The sequence below is a fragment of the Solanum lycopersicum genome, chromosome 4, assembly GCF_036512215.1.
Source record: "Solanum lycopersicum chromosome 4, SLM_r2.1".
NCBI classification, from domain to species: Eukaryota; Viridiplantae; Streptophyta; class Magnoliopsida; order Solanales; family Solanaceae; genus Solanum; species Solanum lycopersicum.
The window spans coordinates 45,902,198-45,914,238 of NC_090803.1; the positions used below are offsets into that span (position 1 = coordinate 45,902,198).

Sequence of the window (12,041 nt, forward strand, 5' to 3'; positions counted from 1 at the left end):
TGTTCAGACTTAAATGTCATCATGGTCAGATATTATATGAAGTACTTTATTTTAAACATGCCTTATTTCTTGTTTAAGTTGAGTTTAGTCTTTCGCTGAGTTAAGTAAGTTAGACCAAGTAACTTACTTAGTCTGCATCATGGTCAAAATATTTTTTAACAACTTTAGTCTTTCAAACTCAAACCTTATAAAATTATAAACTTTAAACTCAAGTTTCAAAACCAACTTTAAAAAACTCAAAATAAAAGATTCTAGATCAAAATCAAGGGGTAAAAAGTAAAAGTCGTGAAATTTTCTAAAAATAATCAATCGGATCATTACAGTAAATAATATATATATTATTTTAAAGTTATGTTGAACACATTAAAATAATTAACAGTTTAAAATGTATTTAATATCATACGAATAAAATAAAGTACACCGGGCTTTTATATATAATGCATTGAAAAGTGACGGGTATTGTACTTTAAAGCACGGATAAATTTGTTCGTTTATAAAATTAGAAAAATTAGAAATCAATTCATAATACCCAACATATTTAATTAAGATAACACTTTAAAATATTTATTTATAATGTAAGAATGACAATATTTTAGAAAATGATTTGTATTAAGATTTTATTATTTAAATTTCATTTGATTTATCAAGATACTCCTATATTGGACCAAATTCTAAATGAATAACAATTTAAAATAAAAAATACAATTACGTAACTACCCATTACCCTTCTTTCCGCACCTTTCACGTTTTCCTTTCCTCAACTTTCACGTTTTCTAGCTTCTCTTTCTTTAAGGCTCTCACAAATTATTCAACAAAATTTCTATTTTATTTCAAGAAATTTCTCGCCAATCAAACGAAATATCTATATTAATTCAAAAAATATCTCGATTGGCAAAGGTAATTTGAATTATTTAATATGATTTATTTTGATTTGCTTTGTAAAATCATCGATCATGGTGTATATTTTGGATTGTATAAATTATGGATTTTCAATTAATTTTTTCAATTCTTATGAAATTTTATTTAGATATTCATCAAATATTTATATATTTTTTATTTTTAGTCTTTTAAACAATTTTAATTTTCAATTTTATTGTGATTTTTTAAAATTATTTAAGATAATAGAATCTAAAGACTTATTTATATGTTTCTTTTTCTTGACTTTTAATGCATTTATATTTGATAATATCGAAATTTTCTTTTAGGATTTTAGATTTTGGGAAAAGCATAGGATTGTTTGCAATGACTCAATCAATATCGAAATTGTGTATTATTTTTAATTTACTAAAATCAAATTAACTTCCAATTTACCATTGTTTACTCTTATTATTTATGTTATGTTGTAGGGATTGTGGTATTTATATCCTAACTTTTGTCGAATACGTATACGGAATTTCAGTGGGTAATTTGGATGCATCATTTCTACAGTCAATATACGCTACACTTCTTTGGAATTAAGGTCAACAAAAGAATGATGACGGAGCTATAAGTGATAATGAAGCACCTCCGCGACACAATAAAATTAATATAGCTTTTGAGGATAATGATACAATTCAAATAGATTGGTTATTGTCTATTTTTGTATTGTCAATCTTTTTCTTTAGTAGACATTAGTGTTTGTATTAATTAATTTTGCTAATGAACCCTTCTATAGTTATGAAATTTTGGTTTTATTACCGTAAAAACTCCTAGACCTTTTTTTCATAATTTAATGTTTTGAAGTGTTGTGGTTTATCTATAAATACATTTTTATAATCAAACTGCTAACTCAAAATACAAGTTATATATTATAAAATTGCAGTATATTGACGTGTATACTATACAGTATTATAGAGGTCTTAATCATGACTGTATTAGTAAGATCTTTGTGGATTTTATTTTTTGTATTCATGTGTATACTCTCTGCAATTTTAATCATGCCTGTATTAAGAAGACATATTTTTGTATTTTATTTTGTTAAAGCAATATAAGTTTGATGAAAACATAATACATAAAATTAAGACAAATACATTATAAGAAGAGAAATACAAAGTTACTTGGCATTCATTTGGCGTTTCGAATACAAAATAATATTGAAATATATCTTGAATTTTGAAATACAAACTGATATTGAAATACATAATATTTTTTTGGAATATAAACTGATCCAGAAAAATAGTAACTACAGTTTCAAAGTGAAGTGAAAATAATATGACAAGACTATATTCTAAAATATAAATACAATTTAGTTTGAATACAATTAATTATATTGTCACGCCACAAGCCTACACCTGGGCGTAGCCGACACTCGATGACCATTCTTGGTCCCAAGTGAACCCTTGACTTGACTTACTTACTCACCGGAAGACTTAAAACACAAGTATAGTCTAAGTACAGAACTTGTTAAATAAATTGAGAATATCTTAAAAGAAACATTCAACTAGCCAAAATGGCTACTCAAGTCTCATAAAAAAATATCTAAAATACAAAGTGAAAAGACTCATAACTAACTGACTCATTATCTATGAAGCCTCTAAAACAACTGAGATGGATGTCGAGACAAACCCCACTACATCCTAATGAACTAAAATAATAACTGGAAAAAAATTAAAAAAGAGTCCTTCGAAATGCAATGAGACTCACCAACTAATGTTGGATTACTCACTGGATCAACGATGCTTGCGCTAATCCTGGTTACCTGCATCTGCATCATAAGATGACGCGGGATAACTGACATGGCATCATTACATTGAATATATGAGTATGAGAGTTGAAATGCTAAGTATAACATAGGCTTGAAGAGTATGAAAGAAACACTTACATGGACTCTCAACGGATTTCAATATAAAGCAATGTGAACAAATGTAGTATAAAGAAAAGTTTTAAAACCTGGTTTTCAACTTTTTGTAATTAGAAATACAGTGATAACTCTGTATATATACAGAGATACAATATGAACTTTGTAGTGTATATAAAAATACAAATATTTCTAATGTATATAAAAATACAAAAAAATATTGTGAAAGTTTCTCTAATCGACAATCATCACTTAATAGGCGATGATACAACATTTTATCTCATGTTGTCAAGGATTATCCTATACCTTACCAGAGTATAGGATCTAACATACTAAGTGGATCCACTAATCTATGCTAAAAAGCACTAAAGAAATCATCTAAAAAGTATGATCTTTTTCTAACCATGATGGCTACATGATTTATGAGGACTGTGACTTATCTAAACTCTCCCCCATATCGGTGCTCAATACTACTCCAAAAATATGATACTAGCTCTTATGTCTAATAACATACTTCTTTATGTGATTTGAAATAATTACTCGAAAACTTAGCTCAAAGGTTATCTTGAAAATATTAGCTTCCTCTCTTGCTTAATTGTGAAAGCATTTACTCTTAAACTGAAAACTAGCTCAAAGGCTCTAAACCTGAAAAACTAGCACAAAGGCTCTTTACTGAAAAATTAGCTCAAAGACTCTTTACTGAAAAACTAGCTCAAAGGTTCTTTGGAAATCTCAGTTTCCGTTATTATTTAAATGTGAAAAACATTTAAAACTTCTTGGGAATACTTAGTTCTCATTACTTCGTTGAAGAAAAGAACTTCAAATTAGAACTTTTTGCTTAACTTTTAAACCTAAGTCTTAAAACAAGTTAAAACGTTTGTGAAATACTTTTGAAAAACTTTAGGAACTTATCTTCACTTAACTTCTTAACTTTTGGACTTGATACTCTTAACTTCTTGACTTTTCTTAAATTGAGTTATGAATTCAAGGATCATGATATGTGATAGTCTAAATCTCATAATATTTAGGAATGATTTTAGATAGGAAGAATAAGGTTTTTGAAGATTCTTGGATAAGAGCTTGAACAGAAACATTGAACCCTAGGCTAAAGGTAAATGATCAAGAAAACCTTTCTTGAGATTCTTGAATTAATTTCTTTAAATTTCTATGGCCAAAAATTATGATTTTCATAGTAAAGATGAAAATTTGATTTTAAAAACATTTTTATTAGTCAAGGAATTTGTTTAGGATTTTCTTGGAGGTAAAAAAAATAAAAACATCACTTTTTAATATTTTCCAGTCAGCTAATTCGTAACAGCACCGTATAAGTTACTAAAATAGTCATAACTTTTTACTCAGAAATTGGATTGGCGTGAATTTGGTGGCGTTGGAAAATAGATTCAATTACATCTAATTTAATAAGGTTATGGCTCACATAACTCTTAATATTTTAAGAAATATAGTGGTCTAAAATTGACCAAAGTAGAATATTAACATCAAAACTTAATCGATAAGGAAGCTTCAAGAACACTTTTCATGAACTCATAAAGAACTTAAATCCTTAAATTTCAAGAATGAAATCACGTTGAAAATAACATGATTGGCGTGTAGGTGAATGAACTCAACACATTTGAAGCTCACCTATCTTTTAGGGATCACCCCTTGACGAAATTCACAAGTGATTCTTTAACGTGCTTGACGAATATTGAACTTCTTTCCTTTTCTTCTTTCCCCTTCTCTCCATGCCCTAGCGTGAAAATCATTTTTCTAAATTGAATAAAATATGACTTTATATAATTAAACTCCTAAAAATGAATATGAAATAGACCAAATTATCCTTCTAAAATTCGTTTTTCAGGCTTTCCTTATTTCAACAGCTCAACTTTCAAAGGGAATAACTCACTCAAAAATTTTAAACAAAAATTTAAATTAGATTACATTAATTTAATATTTTAAACAAAAAATTTAAATATTCAAAAATTATATAAAAAGTATTATAAGTTATAATTTTCGCATGTTTATATAATGAAAAATATTAATCAAAATTTTTATAATTTAATCCTAAAAATAAAAATCATGATAACTAAAATTGGAAGGAGGGAAAGTTGCTTTGACTTAGTTTTTTTTTTTAAAAAAAAAAAGGAGGTTGGAAAAGAAAGACACATAAAGGCAAGCATGTATGCCACGTGTTGATGTGCTTCCACGTGTGCGCTTAAGGGTTTATTAGCCGACACATATTGTGTATAATATCATCATATTCATATTTCTCCCCTCTTATCGTAACTCCTTCATTCACTTTTTCTTTTTAATTCTCAAGTTTTATTTTTTTTTATTATATTATAGAAAAAAGAATGGGTTCTGAAACATTTCTTGAAGTCATCCTTGCTATCTTACTTCCTCCTGTTGGTGTTTTCCTACGTTATGGTTGTGGTGTAAGTTGTCCTCTTTACCCTAATTAAACATACATCTTTTTTAATTACACCCATCACTATTTAAATTATTAGATACAATACATAATTAAATATGTCATTTAGTTGATATTTGTGTCCTAAACAACTTTGGATGTACTTAAATTTGAACAATGTATAGTAGGATGCCACATACAACATAATACTGTATGAATGTATTTTGTTTGTTCAAATTGAACGTACATGTACAATTGGAAGAGTATGGATTGCATGTGACTATCAAAATTTTCATTTTAATATATCATATTAGGAAATGTATTATTAATTAATTCATAATAATGGATGGATGCAGGTGGAGTTTTGGATTTGTGTGTTGCTGACAATACTGGGATACATACCGGGCATTATTTATGCACTCTATGTCTTGGTTGGATAGTATAATAGTGCTATTTGCCTATCATTCTCAAATAAAGAAGTACTCTTAATTTCTTGTTCTGTCTTCTTTTTTATTTTGTATTCTCTCTTAAATGTTCTTAAATACACTCCCCACTGTCTTATATATGTTTGATCACTCTTATCTTTTTTAAGGTAATTACTATTACTATTTTTTAGACCACTTCCTTTTTCAGTTGATCTACTTCCTTTTTGACGTATATTGAGAAATCATAAATAAAATGTTAATTTTATTTATTCGTTCTTAAGAAAAAATTGATGAACAGATAATATGAGATTTTGAGATCATTATTGTCCTAGTGTAGTTGGTTGCTCAATGTAAATACTTTAATGTTGCTACTACGTTTTATATTCAACACTTGATCGAGTTGGGGATATAGGCAGAGAAACATTCGTGGTTGAGACTTTTTTAAGATTAGTGAGAAGTTAAGAGACAGTTTGTGCAGTTATAAATCAACCGTCTAAAATATAATTGATATCAAGTGTGGAAATTTACGTGTATAAATAAATATCTACTACTAAGTTAATATAGTTATAGTTTTTTTTTATATAATTTACACGCTTTTATAATTTGATATTTGTATATAATCTATATAATTTTTGTAATGAATTTATGTATTTGTTTGCACATCGAATTATACAAATAATTCGTGAATTATATAATTTCGTAAGCACAAAAATATCCTCTTTGTTATAAAATCAAGCTCATGACAATATAAATATAAAGAGATGAAGACAAGAGAAGTAAGATGGAAGATAAGACTTTCTTCTTATTCAAGTGTATGCAAGTCTCATATGTATCTATTACAATAGTGAATGAACAACCCTATTTATAGAGTGAGAAATCACTCCAAAGGTCACCATATTATTTATCATAATAAATAGATACATTCTTATCCAAATAGGTTCATGTAACCTAGTGAATATGAATGGTTGTTCATGTACCAACCTTATGGACTATCCACTCATTCAATGAATTTATAACACTCCCCCTTGGATGTCCATAGATAATGTGCCTCGTTAAAAACCTTACTAGGAAAAATCCTGTGGGAAAAAATTCTAGTGAAGGAAAAAGAGTACACATATTTTTTGATACGCACCATTTGTTGCCTCATTAAAAACCTTGCCAGGAAAACCCAGTGGGAAAAAACCTCGATCAAGGGAAAAAGAGTGCAACGCGTATTGTACTCCCCCTGATTTAAACATCACTTAATTTCTTGCGATGATGTCTCCAATCTTCGTACATTGTGGTTGGTATATTTTTTTTTTAAAGAAAAACCACACATTTCTTGAATATGGTGTGTCATTTATCTCAACCAAACACACTTTCAACTTGCTTCATGGAGGACTTTTATTTCTGCATAGCAATATTTGTTTGCTTCATTGATCGCCAGGATATTATTGTGCCTCCACATGAATACACATAGCGTGGTTGAGATAGAGCTTTATACGGATCAGATAAATATTCTGCATTTGCGTAATCAATCAATTTTGTCTTGGATTCCTCGGGATAGAATAAACCCATAAATATGGTTCTTCGAGGATATTCAATCATGTGCTCAAAACACCATTTCAATGTCCTTTTATCGGGGAGAAAATGAATCTTGCCAGTAAATTTACTGCAAAACAAATATCTGGAATAATATTGTTAGTAAGATGCACTAGTGCCCTGATTACACCAAGATAGAGTTTCATCACCAAGAAACTCTCATCCTTCTTTTGAGATCAAACTGAATCATCATTTATGTCAAGTGATCTCATAATCATTGGGGTACTCAATGAATGCGATATATCCACATAAAATTGCATCAAAATTTTTCAGTGTATGTGCACCGTTAGACAAATATTTTATTTGTCAAATTAACAATCTGTAGGTCAAGACAAAATTTTGTCTTACCAAGACCTTTTCATAAAAATACAAGGACAATTAGGGTCATTCTTTTGTACCCTTTTTCTTCCTTGACTATTTCAATCCATATAAGAATTCTTGAAGCTTTACTGGATAAGTTTCTTTCAAACTCTTATATGCTTCAGACACCTCGATTGTTTCAAGGATTTTCATATAACCTTCATTGTCTAGCTAGACATTACAATTATTCGTTTACATGCATTCAAGTTTTCATATGTTGCCAGATCAAAACAAACCTCATTTCATCCACCAAAGGAGAAAACATCTCCACTAATGTCAGGAGTTTTGCGATAAACCTTTATGCCCCAAGGCACAAATCGTATTTGATAACTTACGGTTATACTATCGCATAATAATTTATTTGTACCCCACTGACACTATATCTTGATTTATGGACTACCAGTCCAAAATGTCACTTTTCTAAGTGAAACAAAATATACTTGAATTGTGCATTTTACTTGGTCAACCATTTATCTGTTCACACTATATGACAGATTTGAATTCAAGATCCTCATCACAATTTATATCATTGAGCGCTACCTCATATCAAAGATACCGTCGACGGTTATTTGATATCGATTTCAACAAGACATAACTTATCGAGATCTCTTCATTTTTCATTATTTCAGGTACCTGAACCTTTTTCAAGATTTTATGAAGTGTTATGTCAATGTGCTCTTTTATAGCACTTGCCTCATTATCATGACCATATTGATCATTTGCTCCTTCCTTCTACAAGGAATTTTATATTTGAAATCGATTGGTCTATTACGCTTCCGGCGTACCATAGACTCTATCCTTCAAGGACTTCACATTGGAGCATTTGCAGCTGAATTATATCACAGGGTTAGTGCATTCATCTGGCAACTGATTGCAACATTATGCAACTGAATTATCCCTTCAACTTTAAGTTCACATATTTATTTTAACGAGGATCTAGATAATTCATAATTAACCTCACACATAATTTTCAGCTGTCAATCATCTCTCCCCCTAATGTTAGAAAATCTAACATTCATTCCAACCTTATTTGGAAGTCCATCTTTGTGCATGGTGGAGTAATTAAAATCATAACCGCACATTCAACATTTTAGATGAAAATTATATGGTTCCTCACCCTGAACCAATTTTAATGGGGAAACCTTGTTGGTTTGATGTATACATGTGTTGCTACATGTTAAACAAAATTATCTCATACCAAATCTTATTTGGGAGTTTTGTTCTCATAACCATGATTTAGCTATAATTGGAGGCATACAATTTCTGCTAAATCAACCAGCATTATCAATATAATTTCATAATTTGAAACTATTTCAACCTTACAAAAACCAATTTGTAAGTTGACAACAAAATACATGTGACCATCGCATAGATGCATTAATCATATAGTTGCAAATGACCCACATGACAGGTGAATGGACCCATATTCACCCTTTTATATGTTCCAAAAATTTTAGGGGATTACAGTCCCGATCTTAGCTGGTACAATGATCATTTTATCAAGAGAACAAGCAACACAAGAGAATTCTTGAAGAATCTTTATTTCTTCATCATATAAGTCACCTGAATTCTCAATCACGTTTGCATCACATTTAATCGGAATGGTCTATCAGTCATGCCAATTGATCTTTATTTTAGTACACTTATAATTTACTTTTACATGTGATTTCATCAGCATGTACATGTTTGTATGGAACAAACAAGAGGAAAAGGGGGGTAATCTTTTACATAAACATTTATAACCCTCTTCGGTTGTAGTGATTTATAGTCTCAATATTTATTTTCAATTCATCCGAAACATAAAAAGTTTCTTTTGAGACTTACTACAACCCCAATATTATTCCTTTGATAATAGCACAACTCGTTAGAGCTTGCAATTAATTTTATGTACTATTACATATTGCATGACACCATCCCTATGTTGAGCATCTCCTTCAAGGAGGAAATTATATTATTATTGTCATGGTCAAAATCATTACGAGCAAGACGTCTTTCTTGCTTTACTTTTGTTGTACCATAGGTACACAACCAATGACAAATTTGTATTGCCACACAATAATGACCACAATCCTTATAGGCAAGAACTATTTCTTTCTTTTGCCCTTTCGGTAGTTCATACCATAGTGACGTATAAAACGTACAATACAATTAGCCATTTCTACCAAATAAAATTTATTTCCTCTCAAATCTCCCGTAGAGATGAGAAGTGACATGTATCATTTTTTTTCTCAAACCTTCTATAGAGGTGAGTTGTGACATATATCAAACCCATAATGATTTTATCACATCTGGACCCATTCTCTTATAGAATGGTCGAGCATTCACGATACTCATTACAAGTCACATTCTCTTCAAGGATTGGACTAATTATTTATATGTACTTTATAAATTTGCATTATAAGCACATTGTCATGGCTTTAAAATTCATCATATTTCCATGACACACCTCAACATCACTTTGAAAGATTAAGTGTACCGTCACTTTATCTTCTTGTATCATGATAGAAGATTTATAAATTTGTCAAATTGTTGGGTTGACAACATTCACAAGTCTAATGACCTTTCATACCATTTTGATAATAAATATTGCCTTCACATTTTGAAGGACTATTTGAAGAACTCATAGTGTTCTTCCTTTTATCATTATAACAATGATGACTATTATAATTATGTCCCTCCACACCCTTATTCATATCATTAATCATTTGTCATCTTTCAGTCTAACATTCACTGCTACCACATTCATATGATTGAATGGAGCAAGTTAACAGGCGAATTTCAGAGTTATTACATGTTGCTACCACATTCTTTTCAAGGAACGAAGCAAATTCAATAGGACGAATTTCAAGATTTTTCATCAAAGCCTTAGTCATCATTATATCATCATTATGGTGCATTGACTCAAACTCAATGTCTTATCCATATAAGGCGTTTTACGCCATAATTCTATGGGACTTGAACCCAATCACGGTGCATCAAAACTCAAATTGATGTCTTACCCTTTTGGTGCAATAGAACTTGAATCTATTGTCTTATCCTCAAATATTTTTCATTATGGTGCATCCGGACTTTAATCAGATGTCTTACCCTTTTGGTGCGATGAAACTTGAATCCATCGTCTTACCCTTAACCAACATTATAATAGATCGAAGTACAACATGACTCACCCTTTCAGTCTTTCAAAACAATCAAAATAACATTCAAACTCATGCTATTAAAATTTTGTACCTTCTTCTATTTAAAAAGTTTTGTATAGCATGTTATATTCAACCAATAGTAGTATATGTCTTCGGTTCTTGATAATTGTTAGTGACTGAATACTATTTTTATTCTAAATTATAAAAATATTCTAGAAAATACATACCTGATTTTATGCATATAATACCTTGATTCTCATAACGAGATCAACCAAAACATGAGTTAAAGAAAAAGTAAAACTCAATCTTAATTGGCTAGAGACTCGTGCTGATAACGTGTTATAAAATCAAGCTCATGACAATATAAATATAAAGAGATGAAGACAAGAGAAGTAAGATGGAAGATAAGACTTTCTTCTTATTCAAGTGTATGCAAGTCTCATATGTATCTATTACAATAGTGAATGAACAATCCTATTTATAGAGTGAGAAATCACTCCAAAGGTCACCATATTTAGTATCATAATAAATAGATACATTCTTATCCAAAAAGGTTCATGTAACCTAGTGAATATGAATGGTTGTTCATGTACCAACCTTATGGACTATCCACTCATTCAATGAATTTATAACACTCTTAACTATTTTAATAAGTTCAAAAATATTCTTCGGTCTTCATTCTTAGGTTAAAAGTATTTCTCAATCAATCTTTTTCATTCAGTATCACCTTTAACAGTGTACTGATTAACCTTGTTTCTATATATGGTGTCTGATAATTTCATGGTCGGCATAATCAAAAGCAAGATAGAGACGACATTCTCAGGGGAAAACGCTGTCATCGTCCTTGGATTGCTTCGACTTCGTCATAGCAATAGATTTGCTACGGTTACCTTTGATCTTACCCAAAAAAAAACGAACCCCTCATTGACCATACATCATTGGATTGCACCTTTTTTTCTTTTTTTTTTTAATCTTTGAATTGTGTTTAGGGAGAAATTCAATAGAAAGATGGCACGTAATAATTATTAAATATAATAATTAAAAAATATAATTTGCTAATTTAAAGGGTAAAATTGAATTAAAAAAGTTGACCGAGGAATATTTTTAACCTAATGGGTAGATGGGGTATTTTAAAACCTTCCAATTGGACCATTCAATTGTACCTTCTTATTAAGTAGGAAAGAGAGACGCATGTTACGAAACAACTTCAATTATAGGAAAAATTATATATTTGTATAAAAAAAACTTTCCGTAAATTTACATTTCTTTAAAAATTATTATTTTCAAGATTAGCCCTCCCTTTTCATTAATTCATGAGAAGTTCGGATTTTTATTAAGAGTTGAGATTTTTATAAAAT

The 12,041-nt window shown here is 29.7% G+C and overlaps 1 protein-coding gene across 1 annotated transcript; it reads left to right on the top strand.

The window, feature by feature from the left end:
• The first annotated feature begins 5,041 nt into the window (after window positions 1-5,041).
• LOC101250793 (salt stress-induced hydrophobic peptide ESI3) lies at window positions 5,042-5,795 on the top strand. The gene is made up of 2 exons (XM_004237472.5): window positions 5,042-5,208; window positions 5,537-5,795. Exons 1-2 carry the CDS (start codon window positions 5,128-5,130, stop codon window positions 5,618-5,620), a joined length of 165 nt encoding a protein of 54 aa, XP_004237520.1. The 5' UTR covers window positions 5,042-5,127; the 3' UTR covers window positions 5,621-5,795.
• The last annotated feature ends 6,246 nt before the right edge of the window (window positions 5,796-12,041 follow it).